The sequence below is a fragment of the Lampetra planeri genome, unplaced genomic scaffold (genome assembly GCF_965212315.1).
Source record: "Lampetra planeri unplaced genomic scaffold, kcLamPlan1.2.h2 scaffold_1158, whole genome shotgun sequence".
Lineage (NCBI taxonomy): Eukaryota > Metazoa > Chordata > Hyperoartia > Petromyzontiformes > Petromyzontidae > Lampetra > Lampetra planeri.
Window position 1 is genome coordinate 1,876 of NW_027613871.1, and position 17,548 is coordinate 19,423.

At 45.3% G+C, this 17,548-nt stretch overlaps 1 protein-coding gene across 1 annotated transcript; it reads left to right on the forward strand.

The window, feature by feature from the left end:
* The first annotated feature begins 430 nt into the window (after nt 1-430).
* LOC144738771 (serine/threonine-protein kinase SIK3 homolog) lies at nt 431-13,618 on the forward strand. Its single transcript, XM_078621769.1, is given in 27 exon segments — nt 431-543; nt 1,421-1,484; nt 1,914-1,998; nt 2,000-2,053; nt 2,055-2,079; nt 2,347-2,471; nt 2,955-3,075; nt 3,272-3,393; nt 3,555-3,665; nt 3,749-3,883; nt 4,262-4,303; nt 4,305-4,328; nt 5,277-5,386; nt 5,603-5,759; nt 5,873-6,022; nt 6,111-6,184; nt 7,986-8,127; nt 9,302-9,421; nt 9,775-9,833; nt 9,952-10,082; nt 10,551-10,717; nt 10,821-10,948; nt 11,628-11,787; nt 11,789-12,395; nt 12,473-12,627; nt 13,292-13,421; nt 13,497-13,618. Coding segments are annotated over 27 exon segments (3,363 nt in total). The 5' UTR covers nt 431-500.
* The last annotated feature ends 3,930 nt before the right edge of the window (nt 13,619-17,548 follow it).

Below are 17,548 nucleotides of genomic sequence, written 5' to 3' on the forward strand. Positions count from 1 at the left end.
TGAGGTCAGGGTTACCCAAACAAGATGGAATTTAGAGCAAAGTTTGGCTATTATTCATCAACTCATCCCAGTTATCTGCTTGTGTCTTCCCTTGTTTCTGTTTTCACCAGGTGCCCAGGTATTTGTGTGTTCATATAACTTTGATTGGTTTCACCAGGCTTTGTTCAAATATCTTTATCAGACTCCCACGCTCTTTGTTTTCTCTGCATTTTACTTTACTTTACACTGTCTGGCTATTTTTCCATCAGTGCAACGGCGGAAGGGCGCTGGGAAAGTGTCATCCCAAAAACAAATGCAAAATGTTTTTGACTATTTGTTAAAACACTCCCGCCAACTGCTTACATCTTTATTTTCCCTCACTCACTTGACATTCTCTCCATCTGACCCTTATCTCTCCCCCCCATCCTTGCCTCTCTGTCTCCAGGTGGCCATAAAAATCGTAGATAAGACCCAGCTGGATGACGAGAACTTGAAAAAGATCTTCAGAGAGGTGCAAAATTATGAAGTTGCTGAAGCACCCCCCACATCATCCGCCTCTACCAGGTACACACACCCCTCAGAGACGACCCACTTTTCTCAGGTCCCACCCCCCTACACTCAAGGCCCAATAGGTGAAGGACGGACATCAGGACGATCTGATTTTACCTGCTGATGATAGTAGACATGCTGAGGAAGTTTTTGTAGTTTTAGGCTTCTTGATATGATATTAGATTTTGAAAATGACCCCGATATCCACATTAACTGACTGGTTGTCCAGTTCAATAAATATATGTACTTGTATCCGTGGTTTATTTCACTCACATTTCATATGTGCCTGTGGCTTATCCTAGGTCCCCTGATTGGCTACATCTGTCTATTTGTATTAGCTGATATCTTGACTGCTTGCACTGAGTCTTTATGCCTGAGTCTTTAGCACTTAATGCAAACAACTAACATGGGGTTTCTGATTTTAGAAGTATAGAACTGATTTGTTTTTGTTTTTTTCCCAAACTGACCACAAAACAAGGAGCAGTTGCAGAGTTGAAGGTGGCATGTAAAACCTTTTTGGCTACTTTCACCAGAAATATCAGAGCAGTCAACCAGTCTACACTGGCTGTAGAAGCATCAACCTAAGGTCTTGTGAGAGAGAAGAAAATGAACCAGCCTGTCAGACAAACTTTTCCAACATCCACTTTAAAACAGACACCACAAAAATGCTATATTTAAAATATGTACAGCTATTTTTTGAAACCCCCTTCACATATGTACATCGAACACGACACTGTACGGATGCCAGTTTTTGTTCTATTTAAATCTTTTCTGTCTGCACCAAACAGTGCTTACTCATTGTGTTGTGTAACAGGTGAACCTGCTATCACTAAATGTTGGTCTGCCAGCAGGGCTGCTGGTCCTGGTTGTTACCACTTGTTTTTGTCTGTAGGTGATGGAGACAGAGAGGATGATCTATCTGGTTACGGAATACGCCAGTGGTGGAGAGATCTTCGGTAAGGGGATTTCCCTCCTAGCTTGATCTAAATGGAAACTTTTCAGTTCATCATCCAGATCATCAGCTGTCAGTGAAATAGGCAAACATTTCCTATATTTAGACATATTTTAAAAACATTTTTTGTTTTTAACCTCTTTTTGTAATGTTGTCAATCTCTTTCCAAATTTTTGGACCATGACAGGCTACAGAGTTGTTTTCCCCCTTATGTTGTATTATATGGTGAAAATGAATGGGATTCAGTCACAGATGGTCTTTTTACACAAAGGGTACAAGACTCAAGAAAAACTGTTGGAAAATGGTCTTTTTTAATTTATCAATGCGAAACCTGTCAAAGTTTATCTTTCCTTCTCCTGCACAGTCACAGTCAGTTTCTTGTTTTTTTGTGGTAAATGGCAGAAAAAAATGCTCGACTCTCTTAACTGTGCAGATCACCTGGTTGCTCACCGGCTCGTATGGCAGAAAAAGATGCCCGGAAGAAATTCAAGCAGATTGTGGCAGCAGTGCACTTCTGTCCACTGTCGCAACATTGTCCACAGAGACCTGAAGGCTGAGAACCTGCTGCTGGACCAACAACCTGAACATCAAAATTGCAGGTGTGCTGTGTGTGTGTGTGTGTGTGTGTGTGTGTGTGTGTGTGTGTGTGTGTGTGTGTGTGGTGAGTGTGTGTGTGTGTGTGAGTTTGCTTGCACTGAGGAATGTTGGGATGGGTAACTTGATTTAGTGGTTTTGGGCTGTCCTGCTGTGTGTGGGTGTAGGCAAGTGTCAGCATGTGCCTTGGAAACATTTCCCTGGCTGATTGAATCACTCTGCCGAGGAAAGTGGTGAGATTGAATAATCCCGTCCTCTGCATTTCCTGTCAGACTTTGGCTTCAGTAACCTGTTTTCCCGAGGCCAGCTGTTGAAGACGTGGTGTGGTAGCCCCCCCTATGCTGCACCAGAGCTCTTTGAGGGCAAGGAGTATGATGGACCTAAAGTTGATATATGGGTGAGTAGATGATGTAATTCAGTGCTCAGAGCATCTCTGTCCTACAGGCAGCATCTTGAATTTCTGCAAAAAACATCATGGATATCAACAGACTAACTATTATTTATTAAAGTACTAGTAGAAACTGCACCTCACGCATCCCTAAATCAAACCAACTATGAGCCGTGTCATCATATATGAACATTGTGAAGGTTTTTAAGATTGAAGGAAAAGTCTGAATGAATGTGGCGAAGACAAATGATGCAGAGGATGTTGTAATAGTTGGATGTAAAGTGTAGTTTGTGTATGTAACAATAGATGAGCTGCTCTTCCTGATAAAATAAAGAGAAGGCCATCAACCCATTTCTGAGTGGTAGAATAGTCAGGTTGAAGTGCATGAACACGTGATCTTATGTTCTCTATCTGATCTATTTTGTGACCATCTTTACAGACATCTGTTAATTCTCAGTTTTTCGTCTTGTTTTCTTTGGTTAATGTGTACAGAGCTTAGGGGTGGTGTTATACGTGTTGGTATGTGGCGCCCTACCGTTTGACGGCAGCACGCTACAGAATTTACGAGCCCGTGTTTTAAGTGGCAAGTTCCGTATCCCCTTCTTCATGTCCACCAGGTAAGACACTGTTAATCTTGTTTTATTTCCCTACAGCTGAGCCACTGAGCCGTTTTCATTTGATAAAAATCCAAAAATGATCATCAACATCACCAGATAATTTCTAGTCAGAAAGTATTAGTTTCTCCCTCGATGTCGTCAGAAAAAAAGATCAATGTTGCGTGTGTGTGTGTGTGTGTGTGTGTGATACTGCAGACTGCGAGTACTTGATCAGACACATGTTGGTGCTGGAGCCCAGCAGGCGGTTGACCATGGAGCAGATTTGTAAGAACAAGTGGATGAGGCAAGGAGATCCAGACCCAGACTTCGACAGGGTGAGACCTTACTAGATAATCCTCCAGCCAAAACGCTAATAGGCATAAACGAGTAGAGAAATTTGAGAAGAGAAAAAATTGTAGAAAATTGTTTTGACTTTAATTATCATTGTTTAACTATCATTGTTTGCCTCCTTTATGTTCTCTCCCACCTGAACCAGTTGATAGCAGAGTGTGAGCAGGTTAAAACTGAGAGAGAGACAGAGCTCATTAATGAGCAGGTGCTGATCGCCATGTCCGAGATGGGGCTGGACCGGGAGCGCACAATTCAGGTCAGACGCAAAGCCACAGCACATTTATGCATACACATTTTAATACATTTATGTTGGAAATCCCTTCTTTGTCTCATCTCCAGTCACTACAAACAGAGGCATACGATCACTATAGTGCCATCTACAGTCTGCTAGCTGACCGGCTCAAGAAACACAAGACCTTGCGTGTTGCTCCACCCACTCCACGCTCCATTAGCTATCCCCTTAACACTGTACAGGTAACTTCTTTGTTTGCTATTAGTCTCATGTGACGAGGCCCGTTGAACATACATTGGTTTTCAGTTCAGTTTGATGATGTTTTGTAGGTTTACAGTGTCCTGATTTGAATGTGTGTTTACATAGGATATTACTGTGGCCGTCCTCAGTGCTCCTTTTAGTGAAAGAAACCTTTTTCCAGCCGTGAATCACACCGTTTCATCATTGTCACCTCCAGGTTACCTGAATAGTTTCCAATATGTCTGTATGAAGATGATTGGTGTAAACACACATGTGCCAGTCCTTCTGATCTAAGAGGATTATTTGAAAATTAGCGCAATCCTCCCATGACGCTCTGTGCTTGTGTGTGTGTGTGTGTGTGCGACCCCTTGCAGGCGGAGGGTAATCCAGTTAACATAACTGTTCCACATGTCCAACTCATCAAACCCTGAGAACCAGATTGTTGAGGTGAGATTGGTTACAGCTCTTCCTCCCAGACTGGCATGCTGACGTATGCGCTGTCATTCAAAATGAAACGCTCAAAGCCTTCAACTATCCACTGAAAGCCACGTCCAAGTTGGTTCGCTTGTCATAGTTCAGAACAGGTTTGTGGAGTTGTCTGCCCAGGACAGAACAGAGTCCACTCCCTGCAGCTTCAGTGAAAAGTCAGACAAGGTGAAAGACAAAAGAAATCACTGCAGGGTTTCATTGTGGTATATATGGTGCCTTTATGCTTTGGTGGAGGATGGAGGGTTTCAGCATACAATTAAAGTACTCACACTGAGCTATAGCAACACTGCCAACACTTCACCACCAATGTATAGGGAGTTGACCGACACAGCGCTCAGAGCTCTTCAGGGCAACTTAAAGTTTCTTAACTGTCACAGCCCATTGCATGACTTCAGAGTGGGAGATGAAAAGCTGTTTTGCTGAAGTCTTTATGAGATCCATACACCTCTCCGAAGCAGTGAGAGAATGAAATTTCCAATTTCCATTCAAATTAATGAACTGAAATTGGAAATTTCAATCTTTCCTGTTCTGTGTAACTAGATGACCTGGAAAAGGATTGAAAACCTTTAAATTACGGATTATTAAGCAACTTATCTTATTGTGTTTGTAGATTAAAACAACAAAAGAAAGCAGCAATATATACTGAATAAATCCAGGAACTCAAAACGATGATTCAAGCCAATACGCACACACACACAAAACACACAAAACCTCCAGAGTTGAGTCAAGGGGTCAAAGGGTCGTAGAACTACAAATGCAGCAGGGGAATTTTATATCTGAGACAAGAATTGTTAGAATATGTTCAAAAGTAAACATATCCTTCTTTTTGTATGATGCCACGCGATCAAGAATCCCACACACTTCCAGAGAGCATCAGTTCACATATTTTAATTTGCTATCGTTTAGCCGGACGGCAGCATGGCACTGGATAGCGATGAAGGGGAGGAGCCATCTCCAGAGGCCATGGCTCGCTACCTTTCAATGAGGCGGCACACTGTAGGGGTACCAGACCAAAGGTAACACACGCAAGTCTCCACATTGGGTGACATTGTCCTATCTACGTTCTTACAGGATGTCTTCTGGTTTGTAAACCACCCTGATTGATTCATGTTACTGTAGTTAGACTGCTATTCAAATACAATTTGTTCCAGTGTGAGATCAGATAAGCCTGGGAAATGTACAGTGTTTACAGCAGCATTCCTTCTCTGCTCTCGTGCTTTCTCCAACTACAGGACAGAGACACAAGAGGACCTTCAGAAGTTGCCACCGGGATTCCCCCGAGGTGCTGTGCCCCAACCTCCTTTTCCTCCCCTGGCCCCTACAATGGGCCAAATGCACACCCTCATGCCCACGCAGAGCCTGCAGCCCACGCAGCAGCTGGAGTACAAGGTATAATCAGTCTGAAATCAATGCGTTTACCCGAACCTGAATTATGTGACCGTTTGTATTGACTCATGTTACAACTGTGCTGAGTTCCTCCCTCCGTTCTGCTGATGATTCAGGAGCAGTCGTTGCTGCAGCCACCTACTTTGCAGTTACTGAATGGCATGGGGCCTCTGGGTCGGCGAGCCTCCGATGGCGGTGCAAATATTCAGCTGCACGCACAGCTCCTCAAAAGGCCCCGGGGGCCCTCGCCGCTTGTCGCCAGTCCAGTGAGTTGAAATGTGGCTATGACAGCGTGGATTCATGTGGTCCCTGTACGTTAAGATTCGTGACCAGTAAGCCCTTTGCCTCCCTTAGCACCCCATCCCCGCAGTAGCCCCGGTGGATGAGGAGGGTTCCGACGGAGAACCAGACCAAGAGGCAGTACAGAGGTAAGCTATGGTAATAGTTTTTAGATCAATTATACAGAGGTGCTGTCAAAGTGGGACACTCTGGAAGATACTCTGATGATAATAATGCGAATATTAATCAGAAGGCATTATTTTACTCTACACCAGTCACATCCAACACATTCAGTTATTTCACGTATGCCGTAAGTTACACATAGTTTAGGGTGAATTGGAGAACAAACTGACGCACACAGGGGTTAAGATGGGCACATGTTTTGAGTGATGTGTCGAGATAAAGGGATTTCAGCTGCTCCTCTTTAGACAGCACCTTCTGTAGTCCCCTTCGCTGGTATCCTGGGTTGCTGGGAGTGAGTGCCTCGAGTCGGCTGCTTTGCTTTTTCCGGTGGGAGGTATAAATTCTGCTGTGGCGCTTTCCCCAATTCCTCCTTATTTCACCATCGTGCTGCCTTCTGCAGTTCTAAACTGAATCTGACAACAAAAATGGAGCCCTCTTATTTTTCCAACTCCTGAGCCAAGCACTGCTTTGTCTTTCTCATCTCAGTAATTGCCCAAGTTTACTCTCTCACTCTTTCACGCAGCTTTGCTAATTCTTAAGCTTGCAAATCCAATACAATTACAACGGCCCAGTTCTTGAATTGGAACCTGGGGTGTAATGGTTTACCCATAAACTCTAACATCCATCTATGGTGTCATTTTATCTTTTATTTTTCTGATTGGCTAAGATGATATGAATGATGGCACCCATTGGCAGAGGAGGGAAAGGGTGGTCTCCCCCCCCCGTCTCCAGTAGCCAATGAGGACAGAGAGCTGACCAGCGCTGCTTCCTGTCTCCCACCCCTACCCCCCGTCCTCCCCCCCTCCCTGCGGCCCAGGTACCTGGCGAACCGCTGCAAGCGGCACACGACGCACGCTCTCATGAGCACATCGCATGGCGAGCCCTCAGCAGAGTCACAGCGGTCTCAGGGCCCCCGCCAGCGGGTGGGCTGGGCCCCTGACATACACACCCGGTGAGGGGACACGCCCGCTCTGAGCTGTATATGCACAAACACACACACACACACTCAGACTCCAGAATAAAATGAGCCGCTCCCACACTCTGAAAAGTGGTGACGCACCACTGACGGCCACAGTCATCTCAGACATCACCCATGACATATCACCAGTAAAGCCGAGGTCGAATCATTCGCCAGTTTCGCCCTTTCCAATATGTGGAGAGGAGCTATGCGAGGTTCCAATTATTTTCTCTCCAACAGAGATCCGAGTTCAGTGTTTGGGTGTTGTACCCGTTAAAGAAAGCCTGATGTTTTTTTTTTTGTTTGTTCTTGGAGCAAGAAGCTGCATCATTGTTCTTTGGTCATCTGGTCATCAAGGACAAAGTGGGACGAAAGCGATTCAGTCCGGTCAAATATCCATCCCATGCAGGGAATCAATAGGAAGCATGCTAGCAATGTATGTGCACGTCAACCATATGTGTCATATATGGTATCTACTTGACACTGCTTGATTTGAGCACAAACCAGTTTTCAGCTTTTGGGATACAGATGTTTTTCTTTGCAGTCAGAATTCCTGGACTTGATTTTCTTGTCTTGAGATTCAGGCGGGAGTCAAATCACAAAAGGCTTTCTACACATTGAATGTATCACAGTATTGTTGTAATATTATGTGCAAGTGCAGAGAGCTCATGCATCTTGTCTGTTTTCTCTCTGTCATTTGTGTCGAAACGTCTGTGTCAATGTGTTTGTTATTTTCTGTGTGTGTGTGTGTGTGTGTCTGTGTCATGTTGGTGTGGATTTGTGTTTGCTCTGTGTGGTCGTCTCCTCAGATCCAGCTATAAAGACTGTAACACCCTTCATCTCCCCATGGAGCGCTTCTCCCCTGTCAGACGGTTCTCTGACGGAGCTGCCACCATCCAGGCCTTCAAGGCTCATCTAGAGAACAGCAGTCTCATCAAGCAACTCAAGCAGGTATGTCACATATCTGCCATGTCTTTAAAACGTAATTTATTACCACATAGTGTGTGGCTGTGTCACCTGTCACTTAACCATGTTGTCAGTGACATGTCCCCACCCACACCTCTGGTCATGTATTCATTGGTATATGAGTTAAGACAGTTGTGTGTCGCTCTGTGGAAACAATGTTCGATATGAGAAACTCCTCAGAAAGGGTTAAGAATTAAAAGACTGTAAAACAAGGACACCGCATCATATGAGAACATGCATCATGTACAATTCATGAGTGTTTCATAGACCACAAACTAAATGCTGCAGGTAGATTCCACCCATCTATGTGCTGATGGGTCAGTGTGAGAGATTCCTTTGAAAACCATTTGTATTTACTAGGATATATATTCCATGCAATCAGTTCAGGTTGATTATTTGTATTTGATTGATTCATTGACAGCAGCATGTTGAATGTTTTCGGACAAAGCCTGTGACGATGATATCATGACATAATGCCGTTCATCAGCTGTGTAAGTAGCTGGTCTGAGGTAGTCGAGCAGCGGACAAATGACTTGTAAAGGTGTTGTGGCACGCCCCCCTACAGGCATATGGACTTCTAGGTCCTGCTATCTGTTGTTCTTGTGACATGGCTGGTGTTGGGATATTTTTTGTTTTGTTGAAGTAGTTAAGTTAATTAGTATGATGTATATAGGAAGGAGGATAATCATCATGTTCGCAGGGAGTGCTTCACCTTAAGTGTCTCCAGACTCACAGGGATTACCATTACCCTCCAGTGTTAGAGGTTATTAAAGGCAGGGGAAAGATTACGCACCCTAGACCTTTAAATTGGACAGAAGCTTCTGTGAAGATGGCGGATTATTGCGAATAAACAGGGATGTCGAAATCCTGACTGTTTTTAAAATCCTTTTTTTTCAACTGTTTTTCAGCTGTTTTTAAAATCTGTTGGTTGTCATATTGTACAGGAAGTTGTAAAAAGATGTTTTCTTTATAGTAGTGACATGAAAGTTGGCTAAATCCTGCAGTGGTCTTTGCAGGCACCAGATTTTAAGACAGTAGAGTTTAGTAACGATGAGCTCTGATTTGAATCACTTGACTTTTACCAGTAGTTTATCCTTGTATTTCACTTGTATCATGCTGTGATTCTGGAGCTTCCTGTCTGTGTCTGTGTTTTCAACAGGAGTGTGAGCAGCTCCAAAAAATGTATGCTGCCCAGCAGGATGAGCGACTCCTGGAGCACACGCAGCAACAGCATGTCCTCTACCAGCAAGAGCAACAGATCCTCCACCAGCAAATCCAGGTATGAACAGGAAACGAGGTTCTCAGGGCGTGGATCAAATTTTTAAAGGCCTGCTTCAGTTTGTGGCTTTTATTTCATTCCAGTATTTTATGCTGTTTTTTCAAGCTTTTATTTGAAACACTGAAAAACTTTTATTTTATCTTTATTTTTTTATAAGCAATACATATATGGATCTTTTCATGATAATTTTTGTTTAAATTTAATCATTTAATTTATTTAGATGCATAGTTGTTGATACAGCGGTATTACAAACTTTTGTTTTGTTGTTTCTGGTGTACAGTATGTCATACTTCTCCTTTAAATTCATACTCAGAATTATTTAACAGCTTCAAATCTCTTGTGATTACCTGCAGGGTCTGTCCTTAGGCCATGGAGAGAGCCAGCCCAGCCACCTAACCCACCAGCTCCAAAGGTGCACGCACACACACAAAGCATGAACTTGTTTGTGTGCTGCAGTGCTATCGACAGAAAGTGTTACATCATTGTCCTATCACTCTTCTCCTCTCCTACTCCGCGCTGTCCTCCCTCAGGTTGCGTATCCAGCCATCCAGCCCTCCGCCAACACATCCCAGCAACCACCTCTTCAGACAGTCCAACCAGAGCCCTCCGCCTGGTTCTGCAGGCATAATGCAAGGGCACGGTTAGTAACAGCACTGTGAGGGTGTTTGAAAGCTTCTTACCTCCTGACTCGTGTAGGAGCTTTTGTTTTTGAAGCAGAAGTACATCAATCATCTGTAACTGTCCATAATTGCTAAATCAGTATTATAAAGATTGGATTTAAGGTGATGTTTACAACAGCAATAATAATAATAATAATGTTCTTATATAATAATAATTATAACCACATTCATTTGTTTAGTTGTAGAATGAATGTGACACTTACAATTGCTAAGTTATATAAAATGTCTGACTTCATGTCTCACTGTTTTTGTCCTGTGTACGTAAATGAGATTCAAGAGATTGAAGCTGTACTTTGGACTCCGACCGTGGAGCATTAGATGTAACAAAGAAACATGAAAAGAAGCCATAGTTTTGTTGCTCTTTACCATTGAATTGTACTGATGGGAGAATTTTAGTATATCAGGCGATGATGTCACAGCCTAACATTGTTCTCCTCCTGTCCTCTCAGGTCCATCATCAGTACAGTATCAGCATGGTGCTCCGACGCTGTACCAGGCCCAGAGTGGTAGCCCACCCCCCTCAGGCCTTCCCAGAGTGTCTCTACCAACCAATCAGCAGGCAGCATCTGTCCGCCCCACTGTCTCCTTGGCACAGGGTGTACCTCAACAGCAGCAGGTCATTTCACTGTGCTTTTGCTCTTGCTTAATGTGAAGCATCTTAATTAAACCACACACAGGTATTCAGTTATCAATGTATTCTTCATGTCTGACATGTCCAGGTGACCATTCAGGTGCAGGAAGTGGAGCTGGGAGGTGGGTCACAAAGACAGGGCAGCTTTTTGTCCACGCCATGTGGACACAGAGTCCTCGGGAAGCAGCTGAGCGCAGACAACGCTGAGACGCACAGGTGACTCCACCCATCCTGTCACCGTGTCCACTGATGGCTGCCAAAGCACCTCCACACTGTTGATTAACTGTTACCATGTTTTGCTTATGTCTAGTTTGTTTTTGTGCTGTATCACAAGTCCACAGCTCTGAGTGGGCCCTTTTGTTTTATCACTGTTTATTATTGTTATTTGTGCTATCCACTCTGCCATGTCCACCAAAAATCTGTACTCTGGATGTTAATGATGCTGTGGCTCAGGTGGGATGTTGTATGTACAAGTGCAGGACATTAGTTACCATCACCGATAGAACAATTAGTCAGAATGCCTCATGGACACTACTGAGATGACATCATCAACACGTTCTCCACCTGGTTGTATCGGGGTGAGTTGTTGGATGTGTGTGCTCTGGACGTGCACATAGATGTTCCAGCCGTTGACATAGGATCAGTCATCGTTTCCCTCCTGTCCTAACAAATAGCCCCCCTGCTATGAGAACTGTCTTCACTGGGGGTGCGTTCATCTGGCCTGTGTTAACACCTCCCAGTGAATACGTCGACCAGAAAGTGTTGTGATAGTGTTCCTGTGTGCAGTGATGCAATGAAATCTTGTATGTTGTTCCAATTCTTACATAATTCATTTCAAGAGACTTTAAACTAACTATCTCTTCCTTCCTTTCTTTCTTCCTTCCTTTGTATCCAGTCGTAGCCTCGGCCGCTTCACAGCGTGCTACGACCACACCCAGTTCAATCCACACCTCTTCTCTGGTGACGCAGCCTCTCGGGGCGCCTCCGGAGTGGTCGGCTCCTACAGCCCCTACCTGCAGGGAGCATCGCTCAAAGTCCCTGGTCTGGAGGGTTATCAGAGCGGGGGCGGTGGGCACCAGCAGCTATGGCGCCCCGTCTACACTACAGCAGGCCCTGCTCTCCCCGACTCCGTTGGACTATCGCCCCCCACAGCAGCATGTGACCCCGACTCTGCAGGGCCTCCTTTCCCCCCGACACTCTTTAACAGGCCATGCAGACCCTAGGTTGCCGCCCCAGGACCTGGCTGCCCTGCTGAAGAGGCACAGCCCCCGACCATGCCCCTCCCCTGCCACGCCCCCGAGCGGTGCCCCCCAGGAGTACGGAGAGATGCTGCTTCTGCGCCAGCTGAGCCAAGGTGAGAGCTTGGATCCACCAGCGCCACAGGGCGCCTCAGGAGGCCAACACTACCACCACCTGCTCCAGATTCGACCCCCCGAGGTCCAGCCGCAGCAACACTCAGCGCAGGCGCCTTGTCCGAGCCTGCCTCACTCGGAGAGCATGGAGGAGGATGAGGTGCCAGTGAGTTACCACCATCCACATGAGGGCCTGCTGGCCAAAGCAGGGGAAGGTCATGAGCTCCTGGGGCCTCCCCGAGGAGGAACCCCACCCTACACTTCCCCTACACACAGACATGGCTACATTAGAAACCCTCCGGCAACTCGAGGTAAGACCCATTTCCCCTGCCCCTGTGTCTGATTCACGATAAGCATCAGTACAGTCATATGCCACGTTGTCTGTCAGACAATGAGCATGTGGAGTGCCGACCCCCGGGGCAGGCCATGGACGTCCCCGATCATAATGGTGTGGGCTACTCACGAGGTCCTCAGACTGATGCCTACAGGTCCCGAGGACAGTTACAGCGCCACCACACCATCCAGAACTGTGATGATGCATATGTGAGTGGAGCTATATTTGTACTTGGTACAGATCACGTGTTGTCATGTGGAAGCAGAAAAAAACAAAAAAAACCACCTGATTACACACTGCTTCTCATTACCACTACTGATAACCTTTTAGAAATCGGTGAGGGTAAGAGAAATGACAGATGTAGTGAGCAAAGCTGAACATCATAACTCTGCCTCTAAACGAACCAAGTAGTATTACTGACATCGCTACTGTTGTAATTAGGGATGCACGATATTTTATAACTTGCTGCTTCTCAAAACTGATAACCGATAGACTGGCAAACAAAGGTGGATTTCATAACTGTAGCTGTAGATTTGTCCTAACAACCATCACGATATCACTACTATTAAAAACAAAAAGTGACCGTACACCCCTACAATAACCTTGATCGTGGGGTTATAAGAGTGTATGCTTGTACCTGTGGTTGCATCCGCTGTATGTTGACGTATGAGTAACGCACTCATTGAGTCGGATGACACTGTTTTCCTGACTGACTGCACATGGAAGTCTCATTCCTTAAAATGTAGTTTTTGAGGATGCTGACGCTCTGTAAATGTTCCCAGGCATCCAAACAAAGTTATGACTCATGAAATATGCTCGAAGCTGTTCAGGGAAGTGTCTTAATACTGTCTCTGTCTAAAACTCTCTGCCTAGGACCAGACTGAGCCCATGTCTGGGATGAGCCTGCTGGCTGGGAAGGCGCTGAGCTCAGCTCGTATGTCTGACATCCTCAGCCAGACGTCACTAACAGGAAGCCAGCAGCTGCGCCAGCGGGAAGAGTCAGGTCAGGAGGAGTCTGATGATCTTCAGCATGTTTTTTGTCGGTCTGTTCCGGTGCTAAGAGGTCTTTCTCCCACAGCGTGTGACGTTGAAGGGGATCTCCACGCGGCAGCCTGTTACCCCTCCTCTTGCACCAGTGACATGCTCCTCAGCTACAAGCCCCCTGACCTGCAGTACAGCATGGAGCAGGCTGGGGTCTAGCACAGGTAAACAAGCAGCGGAGCTTTGCTGCTGTTTGTCTTGTACTCAGCGTTTAGATTGTATAGTGCACAGGACGTGTTGTACAGTCGGCCTTTCCTTTACCTGTGCCCAGTGAAACAGATAAACCTTGACTTATGTAGAACATTAAAACATTTGTTACCAATGGCAACCACCGTCTTGGGCATTTGGTATTTTGATATGAAGCTGATGCTTACTGATCTGGGTGTTTGCCTGTGTGACCTTCAGCAGAATAAAAATAGTGAATCCAAAACACACAATCACAGGTAAATGGAGAATTACCTGCTGATCGCAGCATATCGTTGTTGCTGAGAAAGAATAAGACAAAAGTTAAAAGAAAAAGTTCTTTGGTCCATTCATTCATATACAAAGATGAATGAATGAAATCATCTGCCATGGAGTGAAAGACGATTAGTATGAATTTAGTCATCAGATTACTGACTGTTTGCTTCTCCTGGCCGTCCTCTCCCAGGACACCGTGCCTCCTGTGCCCAGCGGTCCATATCAAGCATCCAGAGTTGTGTTGACTTGAGTTGAGCAGCATCACGCCAAACCGTCGTCGTCTGCCTGAGCCGGGGCACCTTACGTCCATCTGTCTGTCTCCATCTGTCTGTGGGAGGGCAGTGTGCGTGACCCAGAGGGATTGTGGGTGGTTGTAGGCATCAGAGTGGTGGTGGTGGTGGTGGGGGGGCTCTGGGTTCAAAGGTCAAAGTGACAGCATCTTCTGCACAGACATCCAACATTCCTTCCTGCAGGTCATCTCTTCTTTTTACCTCCCGTTGTTGGTAGATCGAGGTTCTACTCCTCCCTCTCCCAACTGGGGCAGACCCCCCCGACCCCCAAACTCCCCGCCAACCTGCTGCCCTGAACCAAACCCCCCCTTTCACCCTCCATGCGTATGTCATTATGTGCCTCATGGGGCCCACAGAATCGATACAATCATACTGGAAAGGAACACAAAGTCCAACAACACAAATTAACATGCTGCTGCCACATATCCAAAGTATTCACGTGAGGCGTGTGCAAACCTTAAAAGACAGGTGAACTGGAGGAGGAGGAGGAGGAGGAGGAGGAGGAGGAGGAGGGATGCTGTCTGTCCGGTTCAGTCTGCTCCTCCTGCTGGCCGACAGCGGATCATTCCGGAGCGGGCTGTAGTCTCAGCTGCCCCCTTTTCGGCCAGGCGTCCGTGGTTTTGGGTTCAGGCTTCAACTGGGCACGAAAAGCGCTCTCTCCAAAGATGGAGCTTCACGTCATGGCACAGGACAAACCAGCTCTCTCTCATTGTTTTTTAAATTCTATTTAGGATTCTTTTTTTTTTGGTTGTTGTTTTTTAATTGCGAATGTCCTTTTAGGCGTTATGGTCAATATTGTTACTCTTATTGTTATTACTGTAAAAGAAGTTTTATTATAATGCATATTATTATTATTATTAAAGGAAATACAGCTGTATGTTGAAAGGAAGACATTATTTTTTTTTGACTGAGTAACTCTGCACTTTTGGTTCAAGCTATCCTCCCTCTGTCTGCCCCCCCCGCCCCGCCCCCAAGCCTATTACCTGGGCGCTCTCTGATCGACCCCACCTTCCACCCTGTCCCCCCGGCTTGTGTCACCGTCTCCTCCATCCTCCTCTCCAGTGTCAGTGACAGTGTAATGCATTGTGGGTAATTTGACCAGACTCCTTTCCTTGTACAGTGACGCCGTTGTATAGAACGCTTTTGCATATTATGTATATTTTTTTTTTCTTCTTAACTTTTTTTTGTTTTGTTTTTAGATGTTGTTGGAGCTTTTTTTTTTTTTTTATATTGATATCGTTTATCATTTGTATTTTTGGATGTTTTCAAAAATGTTTGCTTTATGTTTTCTGAAGCTTGAGATTTTTCCAGCCAAAAGAGGACAGAGAGAAGAGGGACAGGGCTCTCTCTCTGTGTGTCGTAAAAACAAGATTGTTCTTATTTGTTTAAATATTATTATTATATTGAGACACTTGAATAAGAGGGGAGTAATTATTTTGTGTTGCTTTTTGAAAAATATCATTTCATTTGTTGATGTTGTGACTGTCATTCTTGTTGATGTTGGGCCTGTTTCCGGGGTCGTCGTGGCAGTATACAGGGTCAGGCTTTGGGATTCGTCTGGGGTCAGTTCGGGTGCTACAGAGACTTTAAACAAAAAACAACAACAACAATAACACAAAAATCAAAGGGAAAAACTTGTAAAATAGCTGACATATCATCCAAAAAACATCCCAGTTTTGGAGACGGACAAACCAACTTCTCCCTCTTGCTGCCCTTACCTATCTGCTGTGATCCTGCCACCTTCCTTAACGACATCAGCCTCTCACAGGATGACACGTTACGGACATGAGCCTTCATCCGAAGCTAAACTTGCCGCCACGGCAACCGAGGAGGATTCGATAACCGCAGCAACTATTTCTGAAGAAGGAAATATTTCAGGAGGTGACGACAGGAAGGATTTGTTTCTTACTGGACTTCCACAGCAGTCAGGCGGGGTGTGTGTGTGTGTGGGGGGGGGGGGGGGTAATGCGTGCCCACCTTTACTTGTCTACCAGGAATCCTCCGCTGAGTCAGGCACAAGCAGATGGAGACAAACAGCACACGGAGGACTACAGCAGAGGATTGAAAACATCTCAACGCCCCCTCCCTGTTTACTTTTTTTTTTGGTTTTTGGTTTCAGTTTAATACCATAAATTGTCCTTTTATTTATCATCTCTGACAACCCACACACACACACACACACACCAACACCCCTCTTAATTCTGTATGGGGCAAGTCTGTAGTGTGTCAGTGTTTGAACTCCAGGCTGCATGGTTGACGTACTGTCATCTGTGTTCAACCGAGAGCGGTTGGTGTCGTGCATCGCCTGTGCTTTCCATTTGCACTTCCTGTTTGCCAGCAGTCACTCTGGTTTCCATCGCGGCTCTCTCGTCACGCCTCGCTGAAAGTGTTTGTTTGTCGCACCGGGCCTAACACAGATCCTGGAAGACCGAACGTTGGAAGTAGAATCAAAAGTGGAGGCTCCCATCTCTTGCAGTGTTCTGACACAAAGAGTTGTTTGTTCTGTTCGGGGGGCGCACAGGAAGGAACACGGGAATGGAAAGTGCTGCACGCGTTGTGAGTGACGTGCTGAGGAGAGAGCTGCTTCACGCACATCCTCTGCCTCATCACACCGACCCTTCTCCTCCTTTTCTTTTGTCTTACCTCGCCCATCCCGGCCTCCTTTCTCAGCCAGCCAGCTCTCTGCTCCACTTTTTTTTTTCTTTTTCTTTCTTTTTTGCCTTTTTTGTTTTTATGTTGTTTTTTTTCTGTTGAGTACAAAAATACTAAGTGCAACAACAAGGATTTAAAAAGAATATCAACCAAACTGAGATGAATAAAAATATATATATAAATAAATAAATTTAAAATGCTCTTGACATGTGTGTCTTTGTGGAATCCTGTCGGCCACCACACATTGTACCTTTTGGTCATTACTGTAAATTTTTAAAAAAGGAGCAAATACTCTGACAACTTGCTCAGTTGCTCACTTGGCAATAAAAGTTAAGGGACTAGACTGTTGTGGCTTTTCACAGGTTCTCACTCATGAAGCATTTTCGATGAAATCGGGGCAATCAACATGCAGTGTTCCTCCAGTCAGACGTCAGCTGTAGAGTGGCGTATGCACAGGCGTGTTCTGTTCTGTCGTCAAAGGGTTTTCACATCCATCTCTGCTCCTTAGAAATCAGATCTGGAGTGGTGGGACTTCACAGAAGCTTTGGAAGTTAATCATGGTCAGGGATCCAGCAGACACAAGTATCAAGGATAATCCAAACTGCAGTGAGCGGACACAGAATAGACGTCAGTCTAAAGTTCAGTCCAGACTGTAGACAAGTATATGTCTACATGATTGTAACCATTG